This window comes from Abramis brama, assembly GCF_963993115.1.
Source record: "Abramis brama genome assembly, chromosome: 8".
Taxonomy (NCBI): Eukaryota; Metazoa; Chordata; class Actinopteri; order Cypriniformes; family Leuciscidae; genus Abramis; species Abramis brama.
Window position 1 is genome coordinate 18,455,663 of NC_139970.1, and position 22,327 is coordinate 18,477,989.

The 22,327-nt window shown below is 37.2% G+C and overlaps 1 protein-coding gene across 1 annotated transcript in view; it reads left to right on the forward strand.

Moving 5' to 3' along the window:
- The window catches only part of col4a1 (collagen, type IV, alpha 1), a 67,450-nt gene that overhangs the window by 15,902 nt on the left and 29,221 nt on the right, over positions 1-22,327 (forward strand). The window contains exons 2-4 of the mRNA XM_084122644.1: positions 18,718-18,777; positions 20,341-20,430; positions 22,264-22,308. Of these exons, the coding sequence (XP_083978770.1) occupies positions 18,718-18,777; positions 20,341-20,430; positions 22,264-22,308 (195 nt within the window). The remainder of the gene's footprint in view (positions 1-18,717; positions 18,778-20,340; positions 20,431-22,263; positions 22,309-22,327) is intronic.

A 22,327-nucleotide genomic window follows, 5' to 3' on the forward strand; every position in this document is an offset into this window, starting at 1 on the left:
ATGTGATGCATAGAACAGCCTTTGCATCAGGAGCACGTTCGCCTACGTACAGAGCCCAGATCTTAAAAACACATAAATCCACACCGCTGAAGAGAGTCAACATTAGAGGTGCACAGGACGTGGTTCAGGGTCAGTGTACTGACAGGTTAACCTGTAGACGTTGGATAAATAGATCCCAGGCTGGATGTTGCCCCTTAGAGGTCATGCGACAGCTGAAAAACTAGTCAGGCTGGAATGGAATATTCTGGATTTGAATGTCATACTTTTAAAGGAAACCTTCCCTGCATCTTCACAGAATGTGTTCTTCAGAAAATGTGCTGAACTATGAGATGGAATGTGTTGCTGATTTTATGTTAATAAGCAAGATGTTTTATCTCCCGCATAAATACTCAGACATGCAAGAATGCTATGAGAGACAGTCTATTCCTCTCAGCGACACACTTTTATTGGTTCCTTTTGAACAGAGCGGCAGCTGTTGACAGCCTTTGCACTCTTGTCACTTTTTAGAGCTTTGGATTGTGTCCTAATGGAGTCATGACATGGTCCACCGAGAGTTATGTGTCGTCATTTTGGCAGTGCTGGTGGATGGCGGATGTAGCCCTTGTCCTTTTTAAGCATTCAGCGTTAAGACTTCTGACTCTCTCTGATTTTCACTTTTCTGATGGCTACATTCTAATTTGCATATAAAATATGAGCGTTGTTATTGTTAACTAAAACTAAAACTATTAAAAATAATTTGTATTATTTTAAATAAAATAAAATAAAAATGTTAAATGAAAAACACTTGTATTGGCAGCTAACTGAAATAAAATACTGTAAGTTCAAGTATTAAAATTAGTGAAAATAAAATAAAAATAAATTAAATCTAAACTTAAATTGAACTAAACCTAAACTAAAGTTAAAGTGAAAAATGAAAAGCTAAAAATAAAAGCTAATTCAACATTTTTATAAATATTTTAATCATAAATAAATATAATTATAAATGATACTAACACAATACTGAGTTCATATGGAGTCATGCTCTGCTGCACGTGACCAAAGTTGTGATGTGCTGGTTTAGTCTGTAATATTCAGACATGTTCACTCAATTCAACCTTAAGAGTCCTGACAGAAAACATAATGCCCATTGATCTGATCAGGGTCATGTGAAAACTTACTGTGAAAAGCAAAGAAGTGTAGAAAGGTGAACTGATATAATTACAGTTTTTGTCAGCCTTCCAGCAATTAAAATGTGTTTTTAATTCCACTGAGCACTGAGCGAGCCAAAATGCTTACTACTATAGAACATCTGGAGTATGTTAAAAAGTGAATGTTTTTGTTGTTGCCATGAATTCCTGATGTTTTCATTACGGCGTATATTGCGCATGCTTACAAAAAACACAAAAGGCAGAAAAAGAAGTGCACACAATAGTAAAAACTAATATGGGGCCCCGCCCACAAGCTGTGATGTCATGATTTTAACATCTTTTTTGAATGATGAATTTTTGTCATTTGAAAAGTTTAAATCTTGCCGTTGTCATTCAGTGCCTGCCATGTTCTTTTGGCTTCATAATTATTTATCTGCTGTTAAAGTGAACATCTGTATACTAAATGCACGGGATTCATTAATGATACTTGTGTGTCTGTTGATTTCATCTTATATGTGAATTATTTGGTTTTATTTGAAAAACAGCAGCATGCTGAATGTACTCTGGTGTAAATCTCTAATTTCAACAGCTCTGACAAATAAACAATGTGACATCTAGCTTAACATTGTTAAAATTATTTTAAGAAAAACACTGCATCTTGCGTGTAAATGTCAATGTATATATATATATATATATATATATATATATATATAGTTTTCGTGTCTGATCATGGCTGACAACAATTTTATTGTTGTTTGATTTTAAATATGTAGAGGATACAGTAGTATGATTAATGCATTAGTCCAGTATAAACCATGTGCCCAACACACAATGGGACATTCTGTCATTGTTGACTGATGAGGTCATTTCCAGTCTCCTCAGGGGGATTCCAGGCATGTGTAGGACAATGCATGTGGATAGTCTGATGAAGGAATGCTTAGCCTATGGCCTCAGATGCTTTCAATGGCGTGTCAATGTGTACATGTGAAAACAATGGAACACTGAATGGCTATGTGCATGTTTTACGTAGGCGGCTGTGAGAAAAGCCCTTTCTGACCACACTGCTGGAAAGAGCAGATCACAGGACAGATGTGCACAGATGATTATAACAATGCTGAAAATGTGGAGTAGCGATTTCATCTAAAAATGGGATGATCCCAAAAGCTGAATCACCAGATTTCCTTCTATTCTCCTTGCTGAGACCTTTTCCTCACTGGCGGTTCTCTTGGCTGCAGTAGAGGATCCAGATAAGAGTCTTTTGTCAAGTACTGAGACAAACATGCTACTGCAATGAATCAAGATTGGTCATGAAAACAATGCTTCGTGTTAATATTGGATGTTACAATCCAGTACTGAACAAAGTGGAAGCAGTGGAAGCATCCTTAGAACATTTTTAATGCAAGCTGTTTAACCCTATAAAGTGCATATTTGATACACAAATTTACAAGGCCTTCTAAATCATCAACATGATCAAAACGTTCAAGAAAAATCTGTTGTTTATAATCTGCTAAAGTAATGACTATATATATATATATATATATATATATATATATATATATATATATATATGTACTGGACAAAAGCCAGAACTTAGATTTACTTGAAAATCGTGTTAAAATATCAGGCTTTTAAGGAACATTCATTTGTTCATCTGATTCAATGATCAATGATCTGATTTTGCCCAACAAAAAAAATAAAAATACAAATAATAATACAGAAAGCATTAAAATAAAATAAATAATAATAATAAAAGTATTCAAATATAATCTTTTTAAGACATTATATAAGTAAATATCTAAGTTGATATTTATATGCATTTTATGTTAATAGTCTGCTATACTGATCTCATTGATTTACATTACAAGCTACAAGTTATCAGCAACTGCACCAATGTGCATATTTTTGCTCAGTTTGGGCCTCTGAAAAAAAATGTTGGTGTTTAACTTTTTTCCTCATCGAATATGAGCTCATCATACAATATGAGCCATAAAAGCCTGATGTATCCTTAAAAACCTTTTTGGAATATTAGTGCCATTTCATGGGGTCTTTAACATGAGAAACTTTAAAATAGGCCTACTTTTTGCAAGAACGAAGCTACATGTAACTGTGAATCAATCAAAAACTTGACTGGAACAAAGACATATGAACTTTTTCTTCTTTAAATCAAAGGTGATGAAACGTCATTCCAGCCCAATTCACTTCACATAACGGTCATGCTTCATGGTCACTTCAGTCCTGCTTCTCCATATTAGGAGCATGGCCTAGTTTCTCACACTCTAAACTCTGACTGTTACTTTTATGGGCAGTTTTGTTTCACAGCCTCAGTTTCCACCTTAAATCTAAAATGTTGCACTTAGCTTTTCCACGCTAATGACATCTTTAGCAGAGCCCTGTTTAATGTGGTAACACTATCTTAACGGCCTCCATATGGCAACTGTAATCAGAGGTCTGTTGACAGGAATGTCATGCAGCAAGCCTGATTTTCTTTTATGGTGTGTGAGAGATAAAGACCGGACATTCTCAAATCCGTTTGCAAATATCAATGTATTGAACATATAATGGGTTAACACATTTCTCGCTGTGTTTCTGTTCTATCTGTAAAGGAGGGAAGCGCCCTTAAGCTTTACAGATATGAGAAGCGAGAAAGATGGAATGTTGCAGTTGGCAGGGCACCAGCAGGAAAGCTTTTGTTTTAGTTGTTGTTGTTGTTGTAGAAAACACAAACAACAATACTCTGATTCTGTTTAGATAAACGTCCCACGCGACAAGTCACCAAAGTAATCGGACAATCTTCAAGAAAGCGCCCTTACATGTTTAAACTGCAGGAAATATACAGACTCGCATCGAGCCACAAACACAGCAATGTTAAAATCAACCTACAAATCAGCTTAATTATAGCTGTCTTTACACACTGAGCTGAGAGAGGAGAAATTATTTTTAAAGGAATAGTTCAAGTTAAAAGTTAACGTTTTCATCAGTTTGTATCATTTTATACATTTTTTATGTATTAATTTTAGTTTACTTAGTTTTAGTCATTTTAGTGAAATTCTTATGTTATTTTATTTCAGTTAACATTTATCTTCTTTCAAGCAACGAAAACGGTTTTGTTTTTTATGGTTTTAGTTTTAGTTAGTGATAACAACCCTGCGTCAATGTCGTTTGATCATGACATGAGGATGCTAAAATATTACAACGGTCATTTTGGGATGAACATTTCCTTTAACATTAGAACATTACATAGTACTTCTTTATAATAAATTATGCAGTATATGCTGACATTTTCTGGTGTAGCACTTTGGGGTCTAACTGATAGTAAATTTACAATTGTTATAAAAAAGCCTGTCGTGAGCAGGACGAGGACGAGGGCCATGAGAGAGCGGCGCGAGGCCGGTGGCGTGATTACTGATGAGCGACACCTGCGCGACGCACCGGTCTCGTATCTCTCACGGAGGAGCGGAAGCATTAAAGGTGCTCTAAGCGATGCCGGGAGTCGTAACTTCTTGTTGACATTCGAATTGTTGTCAAACAAAACGGAGGCTAGCTAGACCCTCCCTCCTCCTCATCCCGTCTCCTCCCTCCTCCCCTCCCTTCCGGCATAAAGGAAAGTCAAAGTAGTCACTACAAACAAAGTTAAGTTTTACTGATACTTCATTCAATGTGTAATGTCGCCAAGTTAGATAAAGGGTTTTATATATTGCAGAACAGAATGCAGAAAAAGAGAAACATTATCTTAAAATCGTTTCGCCACCTGAAGCTATAACTATAGCTCCCAAACAAGGACGCAATAATAGCAAGATAACGTAGCTTCGCGTTTCCCAGTGAGCATAAACAACGGCGGCGTCGTAAACAAATTTAGTCAAAGTTGTCAACAGCCTATGAACATTCGAATTCATAACAAACAGTGGATGAAAACAATCATTCACACAAATTGTCGCCCTACTGTGAATTTGCTTGATCATTTACAATAGAGATTGATCGCTAGCTGCTAGAAACATAACGTTATATGTTGTATTCACCAAAGTTAACGCTGACTGCATAGTTCTAGCTAATTACATCCTTGTGTTGGTTTGGCGAACATGAACATCAGTTTAGAAAGAAATATGGATTTACCTGTTCTGCAAAAACAGAGCAACCTGAATGTCGGACTGGAAACCCTTCTGCCGGCGGAGTTCTCACCACCTTTGAAAGGTTTTTCCGATGTAAATTCGGTATTTTGCGCGTTCCTTATCCTCGTCTCTCTTCTTTGCAATTTGTTCATCGGAACGTCGTCTCTTTGGTCGTGTTTCGGCCATAATTCAAACTTCCCTCTTCATGCTTCTCTCTCCTCCACACACCCACTTCATGTGCACTCGCACTAACCCCCCAAACCCCACCCTCAAATACTTCTTGTCGGTGATTGGCTGGAGCACTGTTTGTTGTGTTTCATGGTGCAGGTGAGCCCAGTTTGTTTTTGTTGGTTTGTGGAGCCTGTGCACAGAATGGTGCCTACAGAGACCGCGTTTTTTTTACAGTGTGTTCAGGGGACAGGCAGCTAGCGGATAGTGAGGAGATGTTTGCTGTATGTGACAAAAAATGTTTTGGCCTAAAAAACGCGTGGCATCGCTTAGAGCAACTTTAAGGAGGAGCGACGACAGTGAAGAGGGAGAGAGGACAGGCCTGGACTTATGTTGTGGTTTTTATGTTTTCTTATGTGACAGCAGTCGTCCGTGAGGGGCTGCTGTCTTTTACTTTCATTTTGTTGTTGATTTATTTTATGTCATTAAAGTCTCTAAATCTTTTTCCCATAACAACGAACTGCGTTACAAAGCCTTTTTGTTATGTTGCTTTTTATATTGCATGCTTGACCCACAGATTACATACAGTGAGGAAAATAAGTATTTTAACACCCTGCTATTTTGCAAGTTCTCCCACTTGGCAATCATGGAGGGGTCTGAAATTGTCATCATAGGTGCATGTCCACTGTGAGAGACATAATCTAAAAAAAATAATCCAGAAATCACAATATATGATTTTTTAACTATTTATTTGTATGATACAGCTGCAAATAAGTATTTGAACACCTGTCTATCAGCTAGAATTCTGACCCTCAAAGACCTGTTAGTCTGCCTTTAAAATGTCCACCTCCATTCCATTTATTATCCTAAATTAGATGCACCTGTTTGAGGTCGTTAGCTGCATAAAGACACCTGTCCACCCCATACAATCAGTAAGAATCCAACTACTAACATGGCCAAGACCAAAGAGCTGTCCAAAGACACTAGAGACAAAATTGTACACCTCCACAAGGCTGGAAAGGGCTACGGGGAAATTGCCAAGCAGCTTGGTGAAAAAAGGTCCACTGTTGGAGCAATCATTAGAAAATGGAAGAAGCTAAACATGACTGTCAATCTCCCTCGGACTGGGGCTCCATGCAAGATCTCACCTCGTGGGGTCTCAATGATCCTAAGAAAGGTGAGAAATCAGCCCAGAACTACACAGGAGGAGCTGGTCAATGACCTGAAAAGAGCTGGGACCACCGTTTCCAAGGTTACTGTTGGTAATACACTAAGACGTCATGGTTTGAAATCATGCATGGCACGGAAGGTTCCCCTGCTTAAACCAGCACATGTCAAGGCCCGTCTTAAGTTTGCCAATGACCATTTGGATGATCCAGAGGAGTCATGGGAGAAAGTCATGTGGTCAGATGAGACCAAAATAGAACTTTTTGGTCATAATTCCACTAAACGTGTTTGGAGGAAGAAGAATGATGAGTACCATCCCAAGAACACCATCCCTACTGTGAAGCATGGGGGTGGTAGCATCATGCTTTGGGGGTGTTTTTCTGCACATGGGACAGGGCGACTGCACTGTATTAAGGAGAGGATGACCAGGGCCATGTATTGCGAGATTTTGGGGAACATCCTCCTACCCTCAGTTAGAGCATTGAAGATGGGTCGAGGCTGGGTCTTCCAACATGACAATGACCCGAAGCACACAGCCAGGATAACCAAGGAGTGGCTCTGTAAGAAGCATATCAAGGTTCTGGCGTGGCCTAGCCAGTCTCCAGACCTAAACCCAATAGAGAATCTTTGGAGGGAGTTCAAACTCTGTGTTTCTCAGCGACAGCCCAGAAACCTGACTGATCTAGAGAAGATCTGTGTGGAGGAGTGGGCAAAAATCCCTCCTGCAGTGTGTGCAAACCTGGTGAAAAACTACAGGAAACGTTTGACCTCTGTAATTGCAAACAAAGGCTACTGTACCAAATATTAACATTGATTTTCTCAGGTGTTCAAATACTTATTTGCAGCTGTATCATACAAATAAAGAGTTAAAAAATCATACATTGTGATTTCTGGATTTTTTTTTTTTAGATTATGTCTCTGACAGTGGACATGCACCTACGATGACAATTTCAGACCCCTCCATGATTTCTAAGTGAGAGAACTTGCAAAATAGCAGGGTGTTCAAATACTTATTTTCCTCACTGTATTTTCATTTTGATGGAATTGGTTTAGGGCTGTAGTTCTCACTCAGTCTTCCTTTATTCAAGAAAATGTCCAAAGGCCTTCTTATATAAGCTCATACCTCTGGTATTTCTGTTTTAGTAAAAAAATATGATATTGGTTTAATGTTATATCTACATCTTTTTTGTGTGTGTGTTTTAGCATTTTCGACTTAAAGACTTATTGGGACCCCTGGAAGTTTGCTGAGGCCCCCTTGTTGAAAACCACTTGTTTTAGGAGATCAAGCTCATTCCACATGTATCTTTAATGCTTGTGATTATGCTGTTGTAGACTTCCAAACCTAAAATGAAATGTAGCTTTTAACAGGCAGTATGCAGAGGTTATGTTGAAATGCTTGAACGTTTGTCAGGCATGATTTGTGTGATAGGTTACTTTCCCCCAGACTTAATGAAAAATATATATCACAATATTCACTTATTAGCTTGTCATAAAGAATCAATTGTGTTCTCCCAGTTAATGCATTGGTGAATATTATCTTACAGAATTTGTTGTCTTTTTTAGTGATACAGAGTTACAGACTCAGGCCATGTTCACACAGCAGCAGAATACGGTTGTTATTACGGTTACGTTCACACACAGTTTAGTTATTTACAGGAGTGACATTAAGTGCATTCGATTACCGAATCCACACCCGTAAACTTTCAGGACTCACAACCGCGTTCTCAGAAAATGTGCCCTGATCAGAACCGGACTGGACAACTTGTTATCCGTCATGTCGCACAATGTGAAAGTACTGCACTGCACAAACACATGTATACCATGTGTTGTGGGTTTTCATGACTGAGATATGAGGGTTTTAGATCCAGTCATCAGTTTCCCATCAGTTTTGTGTGTGACTCAAATACTCCGCTCTCCACCCAGATATAAACGCTGCTCTTGGTTAATGAAGATTTGACGGATAAACCCAAAGCTTGATTGGACTCGTGTTAAAAGTGATAAGACTTTGCAGTTTTATGGACGTCACCATCTTTTTAATCTCACTTTGGTCACTGTCACTATATGATTAGGTAAGCGAATATGGGCTTGACTCCTGTTGCATGTTCATACAGACAGTATTAGAGACACTACTGTAAGTTGCTGTGTGAACGGGACATTTCGTGACTCACACCTGTTAATGCGGTTGTCAACTGACAGTGTGAACGTAACCTTAAATGCATTCAGCTCAGGTTATAAATCTGAGATTAACTAGTTACTATTAACAAGAAAAGTGACATAATGTAGGCTATATGCAGAGGTGTAAAGTCCAGGGGTCAGAAAGTAAAAGTCCTGCCATATTCCATCAATGAACTCAGCCAGCTGATTTCACTAATTAGTTCTATCTCCTGGCTGAAAAACTGTGCTAATTAGCAAATCCAGGTGATTGGAACAAAATACTGAGGAGGACTTTTACTTTCTGAACCTGGGCTTTACACCTCTGGCTATATGACGTGGATTCTTTTATACACTAACTGTTAGTTTAACTGGATAGCTGGTATCAGTCTTCCTTCTTTCCACTGCTGTATCCTGTCAAATAGAAAGGCCAGCATGACACATGCTCTCTCTCTCTCTCTCTCTCTCTCTCTCTCTCTCTCTCTCTCTCTCTCTCTCTCTCTCTCTCTCTCTCTCTCTCTCTCTCTCTCTCTCTCTCTCTCTCGTTCTTATATACATTACACATTACATCTGTCTTCCACACTGTTTAAGTAAAAGAAAGACTGTGTTGGCTTCTCACTGTTGAAATACACATGGAAGGAAGCCAAACTGACAAAATCCACCCAAACTGTTTGTACATCAGGGATTTAGGGGCTTCATTTCACAATATTTTTGACTGTGTAACACTCCTCTGCTCTTGCTATCTGTACTCATTAAGTTAAAATACTGAGAGCAGCCTCAACGTGGCCTCTAAATGCTCCCTCCTAAAACACCCTCCCTGCACATTTTAATTGAATGCGTACTTTTCCAGTCCTCCTTCACCTTTATCTTTTGAAGATCTGTTTGATTTTACAATAACATGCAGAAGATGTCTTCAGACTCCGAAGAGCACGTACACATGCTGATTTGTTCTTTTTTCTTTTTCTTTTTTTAATAAATGTCTAAAATAAATGTCTGTTCCAGATGTTCAGACAGATTTTTGATCATGAAGCATCATTTACCCACCAGTTCGACCCATTAAGGCTGATTTGCGGAATGCAAATCACTTTTTTTTCTTTTCTTGAGTATATCTAAACTTTCATAAATCAATTAACTTGAGAGGCAAAATGACATAAGACATTAAGTTTTGTTTTCTGAAAAATGAAACAAAATTAAGTGATTATAAGCTTAACCCTATAGTGCTGTTCAGTCATTTGAAGTTTTTTTTTTTTTTTTTTTTTTTTTTTTACTTCATCAGAATGGTACGAAACTTGGCAAAAAGGTAAAAAAGGTAAAAAATCATGGACATGATTCCAAAAAGGGAAATGGTCCTGAAAAAAAGTTGTCATACTTATATTGCGGTCAAAAATGACCCCATTAGAAATGAATAAGAGACTAATTTTATCTAGTGTAAACGTTTGGTACTGCACCAAAACAAATCTTACCGAAAGCAAATTTTTGAGATATCAACCTCAAATTTGGACCACAACTTGTTTAGATTTATGGCTTTGATTTTCTCACAGGTTTGGAGTTCATTTAAAATTAGTATTTCTGTGCAAATTATTGCCAAGTATGATTGCAAAGTATGATTGCAAAGGATTTTGTTTTGGTGTCAAGATTCCAGTACACAGAGACAAATACATTACACAGATAGTAAAATAAAAAAAATAAAGAAAACAGATATATGAATAAGACACACATATGTAATAATAAACTTAAACTTATATAGCTTTTCTTATTTTACTTTTTTTTTTATTTTTATTTTTTTAATACTTTTTTCCACACTTATAGCAATAATCTAGTAAGCCAGCAAGTATGTTCTCTAAAAAGAGATCAAACTTAAGTCTGTGCTCCAAAGCATTCAAGATTTACGACAGTTTAAGTTGGAAATTTCATTGATCAAAAAGTGGATAACAGGTAATAAATGGAGCATAACTATTCCATAAATATAATTTAGTACAACAGGGCTGTAACAGGCACACCTTAAGAAAAACAGCGCTTTTCACTCCTCACAAAGTGTATGATTGCAAAAAAATAAAAATAAATAATGTTTGTATTGAACATTGATGGAGCAACACATTTTGTGTGAAAATAAATCAAAAGCGGTTCATTTTGTTTCAAAATCTTATAAATGTACAAAGTGGCGAGGGGGGCAAAAGGCACACAATATTGATACAAATACTTTAGCTAAAATAATACGTTTTTAATAATGTCTAAGTTAATACTTGTTCAAAACAATCACTTAGCAAACTTTGTACTATTTTCTGTTTATTTTGATAAATAAAATAATTCATTCAATTTTGATAAAAAAATATACTATCATAAAACTATTTTAATAAAAAAAAATATTTTAAAAATACAGAAACAAAGTTATTTTAAAAAGTAAAGATTATGAAAACATTGAAGGAGATCCCATTATTATTATTATCCCAAATTAGCACAGAATTAACTTTAAGCTGCTGTCTGCTATTGCGTCAAGGATCATCCAAATTTCTACATACATCTTGAAAAGTGAATGTTTGGAAAGTGCTGCGGCAATTTTTTGCGCCATCTAGTGGTTTAGAGAAAAAATAAAATCAAAGGCACCGGTAACACTTTATTTTGATGGTCCCTTTCGAACATTCTGTTGACTATAAGTAACTTTGCAACTGCATGTCAACTAACTCTCATTACAGTATTAGTGTACTGTCTGCTTAATATCTGATAACTCTTTATTGTGATTGTCCTCCGACAGACTTTCTACTGACTATAAGTAGTTTAGAACCTACATGTCAATAAATTCTGACCCTAACCCTACCAGTCTACTAATGCTCTACTAACACTCTAATGGGAGTTAGACATGTAGGTTCAGTGTTACTTCTAGTCAACAGAATGTGTTAAAGGGAACATCAAAATAAAGTGAAACCAATAAATAGCAACAAACCAATAAGTTCATTCATGCAGGCCTTGTTTATTGCTGTTACTCATTCTAGAGTATTATTTATTTATTTTATATAAATTCTATATACTTAATTTTATATCATTTGATTTTGAAATATTTTAAATGAATTAATTGCATATTACATTAGGGACAGTACGTTTTTAAAAAAAAGTAACTGATATGTTTACTGTTACATATGCTGTGTTTTGGTTCTGTTTTCCCTGGGCCTGTCTTTTGACCCAGTTTCTCAGTATGTCTGGTTAGGTATCCCATTTACCTGTTGTCTCATTAATTAGCTCATTAGTTCCTCTTTTGGTTTAGTATTTATACTCCTTGTGTTCCTGCAGTCTTTTTCCTGTCTTCGTTAATGTTAACGTGCGTAATGTCTCCCTGTGAATTCTATACTTTCACCTGTGACATTTACTCAACAATGACGCATTAAATTGATCAAAAGATCAACATTAAAGACATTTGTAGTGTTACACTATTTGGAAATATTACTGTTTTTGCTGTTTTTAAATGCAGCATTGAGCATAAGAGACTGTTTTTCAAAAAGATTAAATAATCATACTGACCCCAAACTTTTAGAAGGTTGAGTATGTCCTACTTAAAGTTAGGGAAACACTCCTCCAACAGACATTCTGACAATAAGTAACTTTGTAACTACATGTCAACTTATTTTACAAACCTGAACCCTAACACTTAACCCTAAACTAACAGTCTATTACAGTCGACTAATACTCTAATGAGAGTCAACAGAATATCTAAAGTGGAAACATTGTATCCGAAGTTAGTTTCTAGAATCTATAGTTTTGTCTTCATTATAAAAGACTCTCCCTCATCTTTTCTTTTCTGCGGCATCATGTTTGAAATAACCACCAGATCTCTGAAAGCCAAAGTCAGATCTGTTAGGCATCAGACATTCCTCTTTCTCTAAAGCATGACCGAGGTCAGATTCCACCCGTCGTCATGCACGAGTAGCGTGATCTACGCACATGTGTGTAAGTTGCTTTATCATTCTAATGTATATTTTAGCACTCAGAGATCCTGTGATGACTATCGCCCAGTTCAGACCAAAGCTAGCTTATCTGGAGCCTGGATCAGCACAGCAGGGGAACTGCTTTGAAATGGGAATTTTGTTTTTCCTTCCCGGGTCAGTCTTGCATCCCAACAAACCCAAACATGACTTGAGCAGAAAAATAGCAAAAGCAGACAAGAGTGCTGATAAAACTCTTAATATAGATGTTTTTATAGATGTGAAAAATGTGAGTGCTTAAATGTCCTTCCTTTCAAAGACATTATCGTGAGATTTTGTGTTTGGTCTATGATACATAAACCGTCTCTCTTCTGGTTTTGTCCTCATAGAGCAAACAACCCATGAAAGCGTGAAAAATGAATCAGGCGTGAAAACACAAAGACACAACTTGTCCTCACCTTTACTTTTGTGCTGGGTTAAAGATCAGTGCAATAGTGAGATATTTAACACCCTCAGTGTGAAAGGAGGCTGTTTTGTAAGCCTTAATGTAGTTTCTTTGGCTTTTAGAATTAATTTGCTAAAATTTTGGAAGGAATGACTGATGATTGGTTTCAGGCTTGGACCGATTGTATATTAAACATGTATTTCTGAATGAGTTATGATTTTTAGGCTCTTTGAGGCAGAAAAATAAACATTGGACTGATTTATTTTCCATGAATGCATGGAAACAAATGATTAATCAATTGAAATGAACTGATTTGAATAGCTTATTTTGGTGGGTGTACGCCAGTTTCCATTTCTAACATTTGTTTTTCTTGAGTGCATTGTGTGTTCTCATAGATGTCCCAAAAAAAATATGAAACTTTCCTAAATAAATACACATTAGGTCTAGTGTTCTTACAAATGTATCAAAATTAAGTACGTCCAAGCTTATAACAAGAAAAACTATCTGCCAATACGATAAGAAAAATAAACTTAACTCAAAGGGAAACTTTCAGGGTTCTGTTTATTCTTGAGTTGGTGACAGAGCTCTTGACATTGCTATCGTCTTGTCTTTCTGTGAGCGCGCGGTTTGGAGCGCACTCGAGTCATGCGCTCTTCCATCTACATGAGTTGGCCTGTGTGCGGGGCATGGTGTTTGGATCCCGGCACTTCGGTCTAGTTTGGTTTCGGTTCTGTGTCAGGATTCGTACCTTCATAATCCGTGTGTTTGTCGTCTGTAGTGAGCGCATGGAATAATTTGTTTGTTCTCGTGCGCTCTGTCTTGTTGTGTGAGCGCGCGGTTTCGAGTTTGCTCGGGCCGTACGCTCTTCTGTCTGCGTGTGTTGTTGTATTCTGTGTAGTTTTCATGTTTTGTCTTGTGCTGTGTAGCAAGCGCTGGTGTTTTTCACTGGCTGCGTCGTTTCATGTTGTCGTGTTTTGTGTGAACACGTGGCTTTTGAGTGTTCTCATTGGCTGCATGTTTGTGTCTAGTTTTGTTTGAGCACATGGCTTGTGATTGTGTTCGCTGGCCATGTGATTGTGTTTTTGTCATGTTTGGTGTGAGCACATGGCTTGTCATGTATGTTTCCTTGTGTCATGTGCTCTCCTGTCTATTGTCTTAACCCCGCCCATCTTGTTACCTGATTATTGGTTCATTTGCCCCACCTGTCCTCCCTTGTTACCTCCTTGTTTTAGGAGCTGTTTGCACGACACGTTTTCGACTAGAAATGCAAAACTTCGTTTACACGACTACAGCGTTTTAGGTGTCTGAAAATGCATAATTTTTGAAAATGGGTTTCAAAATGCTAGTTTTTGAAAACAGTCTCTGTGTAAACAGCAAAAACACATCTCTGAAGACGATGACGTCATGCACATGCGTCTTTTACCTGTGACAGACACTCCAACAGACACTCTACTGACTATAAGTAACTTTGCAACTACATGTCAACTTATTCTAACCCTACCAGTCTACTAATACTCTACTAATACTCTAATGAGAGTTAGTAGACATGTAGGTTCAGCGTTACTTCTAGACAACAGAATGTGTTAAAGGGACCATCAAAATAAAGTGAAACCATATATATATATAGTATTTTAAATGTTAATAATAAGATGTTTGTTGTATCAATCTAACAGATTATGATGACATTGCTGTTTTATTTAAATTGTTGCGTACAGCCAAGCAAGAAACTGGCCTACTTTTCATACTAACATAATTATTTAATAATGTTGACAACAAAAATATGGCATTCGTGCCTTACAAAAATGCTTTAAAAAAAGTCCTGAAATGCCAAGTGTGGCTTGTTGCTGGAAAGTACCTACTTGTTTTAATAGACTGACTGGCTGTTAAGAAGTAGGTCAGCACTATGTTTAACTGTTCAAAAACAGACGGGATAGTGTGTGTGTGAGTGTGTGAGTGAGAGTGGGCATTCTACTTACAAGACATTCCGTTCCCTTGTAGAAAGGGATATATTTTTGTCAGCTTGTCTGTGAATTGCTGGAAGAATGCCTCTCATTGGCACTGAGATTGCATTAGGGATGTCCGATCTAACATTATAGCCAGAGCACGGTCTGTTCACATACGGAAATCACACTCCAGGGATGGCGGGCTTTTGTAGAAATGGCCAGAGTGGGTCAAGCCAGAGCTGATATTTGAGACTGAAAGCGGTGTTTCTCATGGTCCTCAGCACCCACATGCTGATTCATTTAGGCCTTTAAGAGGGCTCGCGGTGGGGGCAGTGTGGTCTCAGACCCGACCCCGGCAGCTGGTGCTAGTCCTCGCAAGGCCTGCTTCTCCAGATGTGCAGACATTTGGCTGCCTGCCTCACACGTGAGCGGGAGAACGGCTGTAATGATAGAGGGATGCGTGGATGGAAGAAATGGGTTCCCAGGGTCCAGTATCATGCTTAGACCAGCTGTCCATCTAGTGATATAGAGAGAGGCCTTTATTAGGGTCTTAACAGTAGAACAGGTCTGTTAAATTCTTGGCCTGATGCCTCTGTTTGGATGTACAGGACCATCTCCATGATATCTGTAATCTTTCAGTATAGACCAAACAATCTGTATGCATGCCAACTACTTGTTTTATCTCCTTGGTAACATACACGTGTATACACTGTCTGTAGAGAGAGAGAGAAAACTTGTGCATGTTTTTTGTCATAATAATTTTCAGTGTTTACAACAGTTAGCTTGTAAATAAATGTCTTGGCTTGAGCTATTATACACAATTTTCACCTTACAGTACATCAACTCTTTAAGTCGTATTCAATCTTTGTAGTTAAGTTTCCACCCAAAACTCTTGACACTTCAAAACGAGCATAAGAGTTTGTAAAATAAAGCAGTTTAATCCAAGACTTCTTCAGAGACATGATCACTTTATATGATGAACAGATTTAATTTAGGCTTTCATTCACATATAAATATTAATCAGCAAACATACATAGAACACTTAAATTTGGTGAAGCTTAGCTTAACCATATGCATTGTTCTTGCGGAAGCTCAAATATGCTTGTGTGAGCCTTTTTGGTTTTCGTACGTCATTCTCAAGCTTCCATTTACCAAATTGAATTGCTCTACATTCGCTGATCAATATTTATATGTGAACAAAAGCCTTGATTAAATCTGTTCATCATATAAAGCGATTGTGTAAAAATATCTTCATTTGTGTTCCGAAGATAAAAAAGTCTAATGTGTTTGAAACGACATGAGGGTGAGTAGTTAAATGGATAGTTCACCCAAAAATGAAAATACTGTCATCATTTACTCACCCTTATGTTGCTCCAAACCTGCATGAGTTTGTTTCTTGTGTTGAACATAAAAGAAGATATTTTGAAGAATGTTGGTAACCAGACAGTTGACTGCACCCATCGACTTCCATAGTACTTTTATTTCCTGCTATGGAAGTCAATGGGGCCCATCAGCTGTTTGGTTACCCATATGAGAAAGAAACTCATACAGGTTTGAAACATCTTGAGGGTGAGTAAACGGTTTTCATTTTTGGGTGAACTATCCCTTTAATGACAGAATTTTCATTTTGATGAACACACCCTTCACATTTTTTTTTATCTTTTTTTTTTTTTATGCATGCGTGGTATCAGGACTATAGGTAAAATTCACAGGGACTGTAGTAAAACTTTATGGGAACTCTCTCTCTCTTCTGGGTCAAATGAGTAGAGAACATTTGGATGATCTACTACATTTGCTGAAATGTGAAGTATACAATAGAGTATACTAAACAGGATAATGTATACAACAATCTACTTGACTTGACCTTTCCTTTCCGTGTAACAAATGAAATGGAAGTAATATTTCATCAGTCATCATTTGACGTTGAGACACAAAATTAGAGTAAAATGCAAATGTGAACCTCTATTCTGCAAAAAACTATTAATTGAATATGATTTATTAAGTATGATAAATATGAATATGATTTATTAAGTGAAATTTGAAACTGTAACCCTTTCTTTAGCTTATATAAGACACCATTTGCTAATGTTATACAGCCCAAAGTGTAACTGCACAATTAAATGTACAATAACAGGAACAATTCAGTTGAATCTGTGAATCTTTATATTAATTTGTTTACAATAACCATCTGAATGAACTTGCAAGAGCTACATATGAGAGATAACCGTTTAGGTTAATATGAAAAGAGGTACGTTTAGAACGAACTGATTCACTAGGATGAGTCGGACTGTCCAGATCTAGGTGTGTAAAAGAGAGCCGAGGGATTCGTTTATTCCCAACACTGCGTGAATAAATAGTCCAAACTAAGCTTCCTTTTTGCCAAGACAGACATCTTTTGTTGATCCTGGAATAATATTCCTGTCCAAAAACATAGTCCTATCCCTTATGCCTAAAACCTCAACCTAACCTTACCCATTACTTATCCCTAATATCAGAGGGAAATCGTAGGTGAATAAGAATGTTTTAGCCCTTTAGCCCTAATGTTCTAACCCTTGTTGTAAGCCTACACTTAGCATTAACTGTAAACCTATCCCTCAAATCTGATTGGTTGATTGGAATTTTGTTCCAGGATCAACAAGGATAGTGTGTTATGTGGTGTAGGCTTTATCTGTATTTTTTTTATTTCCAATGTATCACAAAAATATACATGAAGCACAAATGCAAATGTACAGATTTAATATAGTACTATATAATATGGTACTAAAAAGTGGGAAGGAAAAGTAAGCAAGCAAGCAAGCAAGCAAAATAAACAAAATAAACAAATAACTAAATAAATATTACATTTAAAACATACTGCATACTTTAACAAATTAAATTAAAAAGTTTTATTTTAAATAAACTTTTATTTTGCTTTGGAGTACTTCAAAGATGAAATAGCTTGGATAAATTGCTTGATATCTTTTTTTAAAGACAATGAAAGTTTTTTTTTTTTTTTTTTGCACTGAATTTACTACAATATATGTGCCAAGGAGCAATACAAGATAAACATTTTACTATTGAAATTGATTTCTGGAGATTGTAATTGTTATTGTTACCCCAACCCCCATTCCCACCCGCTTTTTAAATCAAATTTACGCCACTGTATAGATACAACATGATGTGCATATATGCAAGCTTTCATTGTTTGTCAGATTATTTTTAAACCATTGGTACATTCTGCCAGCACTGACTTACTGGCCCAGTGCCAACCACCCCTGCCACCCCAACCATCTCCTTTAAAGGGATAGTTCACCCAAAAATGAAAATTCTGTCATCATTTACTCACCCTCAAGTTGTTTCAAACCTGTATGAATTTCTTTCTTCTGCTGAACACAAAAGAAGATATTTTGAAAAATGTCGGCAACCAAACAGTTGATGGACCCCATTGACTTCCATAGTATTTTTTTTTTCCTACTATGGAAGTCAATGGGGTCCATCAACTGTTTGGTTACCGACATTTTTCAAAATATCTTCTTTTGTGTTCAGCAGAAAAAAGAAATTTATACAGGTTTGAAACAACTTGAGGGTGAGTAAATGATGATAGAATTTTCATTTTTGGGCGAACTATCCCTTTAAGAACCTGGTGCCAATGCCAATTCCATGTGTTTACTGCCTCCTAGTGGTTCAGTGTGAAACTTGACATTTTCTTTCTTGCAGGGAGGATGCTCGGGGTCTTCATGTGGCGGATGTGACTGCAGTGGTGTTAAAGGCGCAAAGGTGAGTATGTTTTCCTCTGCTTCCTGCACATCTCACCTGTTTTGCATATTGTTTCTTTCAGACATCTTCACTAGCACTTTTACCTAGTAGAAGAGGTCAAATTAGAATTTGGACTGGAGGAGGGAGTGTGAAAGTAAAGATTAGAGTAGGGATCAAGCATTATACTTGTTATAAAAAAAGTATATTGTTGAACATTGTAATACAGCATGAACTGTACACACCCAGCACAACACTGTGATCACTTGAGTGTGTGCCATTCATTATATTTTTTATGTAGTTCATAATGTCAGAGCACTGATCCTTCAAAGAAGGATCTGTTGCGCCATCTAGTGGTGTGGTTCTGTTAACAGCATATATTCTGACATATAAGGTCAGTAGTGAATCTGTGTGAGAAGACACTCATTTAAAGGCGGGCATACACTGTGCGATGTCTGTGCGATTTCAGCAAGGAACCTACTCACACTGAACGAGTAGATCGCATGCGATGTAAAGCCAAAGCTCAGGATTTATGTGCTCACACTGTATGGTCCGAACGTCGAGCTGCGACTTGACTGCTCACACTATGCGTGTGAAATATGCGCGAATCAGCGCGATAAATCCTCGTGCCGGGTTGTGCCTATGGATGATATCATAATTAGCCTATCCAGAGATATTGTCGAAACAAGCATCAGCTATCAATATCAAGAAGATTTAGCATTTCCAATTTATATATTAAATTATTAGTAGGCTAGTATTGTTGTATTATTATTATTATTATTATTATTATTATTAGGGAAGGCCTAGGCTATTAAAGTGATAGGCTATAATTAAATTGCCACGCAACAATTTCATAGCGCATCACCGCATAACCAACGCGCTGTGAGGATAATAAAATATTACATAGGCTAGAAGCTTATACTTCTCCTCATTAAAAATGGTCTAAAACATTTAGGTCGATTACAATTAATTATATACATATAATTAATTATTAACAGTCTATAATATGTCCGAACACTGCAATAATTCATCAATGAAAATTAAAAACAGCTTTATTTCAAAAACATTTTTTAACAATAAAAGAGGCAAGTGGCTTGGAAGAAGTGGGTAATGGTTAATCCATTTTGCAACACAAACTGGAGGTAAGCAACAGTAATTTGTAGCTTTGAACTACAGAACTTAAAGATCTCCCTTTTTTCGTTTTTTTCGGGTTTTTTTTTTTTTTTTTTTTTGCTGCAATGAAATGTTTTCGCGCAGGCGCAGTGAGGGAAAAAACACAGAGTTTAGAGCAATCGGTTCTTATCACTGCTTCAACTGTGCGATATAGTCACGAGGAGCGACCAAAATTTCTAACATGCCAGAAATTCATCCGACCATACGATTGCCGGTCGTGAGAGGTTAATCGCCTCTCTTTCCCCCCTGTACACTGTACGAACACTGTACGACAAACGACACACGACAAAGCTGAAAATCGGCCCGACCCGAAAAAGAGTCGCACGAGTCAGAATTCGGCTCAAAATCGGACGAAAATCGCACAGTGTATACCCGCCTTAACTGAAATCATCACCCTTTGTGCTTCCTTATTAGGGTGAGGTTGGGCTCCCTGGTTTAATGGGCCATGTCGGATTTCCTGGATTGCAAGGTCACGAGGGCCCCCCAGGGCCAATGGGACCAAAGGTAAAGTACAATACTGATTTTGAAGTAATTTTACAAGACTATTTGCTATTCGAAAGTTCCCTTTTTTGGAGAGTGTGACTCGTACAGTGCAATGGTTCTCAACTGCTTTTGCTTTTGTACCCTCATTTTTGGACTTTAACAAAGTGTCTGGTCGAAATTTCTAAATTGCCTAAAATGTCAGTTTTTTGGGGTTTTGTTTCTAATCTCTAAAGTCCTCATACATTCTATGTATGCGTACTTGCAATGCTTTGACGGATCTTTGTAGATCCCGCCTTCTTGCACGTCACAATTGATCGATTATGCACAATGCCTTCACGCTATTGGTCAAACTTTTTTTCTATCATCAACTTCTGCAATCTGAACAGCAGATCCACATATCACATACACTCGTATTTACAGATTACAGCAAGCCCACTGGGAACATGAGCTGTGTGTTGTCACTTCTCAGAACTTGCCCCATTCACTGATATTTAAACGCCTCGCTCACCCAGTATGTGTGAAACTGACCTAAAAAGTGCAGCACAGCTTCAGGTACATTAGCAAATGGCTGACTCCATCTACATACCCAAATAAAAATGTAAATTTCACAAAAATCCTTTCATCCTGGTCAGGATCACGTGCAAAGCTAACATGTGTCAGTGACATATAAAGGTGCAAACCATATAGAGACACACATTACGCCAGCAAAGCACAAAGCCTTAGCCAAAGGAGTTTGTGAGCTCAATTAAACACTTTACAACTAGGCTCATTAACAGTGGTTAATGCTGACATGCACAGTTGCAAGAACATACAATGAAGAAGAAGGTTCAGAATGTTTTTAATAATCCACAAGCGTAAACTCAAAACCAGGCAGGCAAACAAACACAACTATATCATTAACAAATAGGAACATGCATGAATTTATATACAGACATAACGAGGTGCACACACCTGAACAGAATGACTAATCAAATGAGTTACTATGACAACAAAAGACTAGCGGGAACTAGAACAAAGGAAAGAGGAAACAAACAAACTAGGGCTGCGTTCCAGTCTGTCATGCCCTTCACTCGCTAACTTCCCTCCGTCTCGTTCACTCAGATGTACGTCATTGCTTACGTTGCATAAGTGCCCATTTATTGGGCACTTATGCAAAATTGTTTAATGCAGCATTCTATATGTATAGGTGTGTTTGAGTTGTTTAAATATATATTTTTTAAATAATTAATATATCATAGAGTTATTTGTGGTGGGGTAAATTAAACATCACATCACAATCGTGTGTGCATTGTGGTATCTGGAGCTGCCTGAAGTGTACATATGAAGTATACTTGCTCCCTCGGTCAAAATCGAGGGAGCGAGGGTCCGTCCATATAAACTTCCCTCGTCCACTTCACGAAGTGGAACACGCTTCAAAATGGCGGCAGGGATTCCCCCGAGGGGAAGTGCTTAGGGAGGATCGCAAGTGCGTGTCTAAAACTGGACTGGAACGCTGCCTAGAAGTCTATGAAAATGAAACTAAGACAAATAACAGAAAATGTGTTACAAATACATTAGGTATCATGACCTAACAATGAACAATACTTATTTTATACATTTATAAATAAAAGTAAATGCTAATTTCTGAATATAAATTTTTTTAATATTTAACAAGTTTTGTAAATAGTATATACCCAGATTAATGGTTAACGCAATAACTAGAGTTACATTTTTTTCAGTTTTTACCATTAAAAGTAATAGTATCCTTATTTTTGAAAAGTACAATGGAGTCACCCTAGGTTTTTTTAAGGTGAGTTAGCAAAAGCAAAAATGAATTGCAGTGTTCTTTTAATATGTTTTTGTGTTTTCTTCCAGGGAGATACAGGGGAGTCAGGAGCTCCAGGAATGAAAGGAAGCAGAGTAAGTGTCTGCTCGTCTT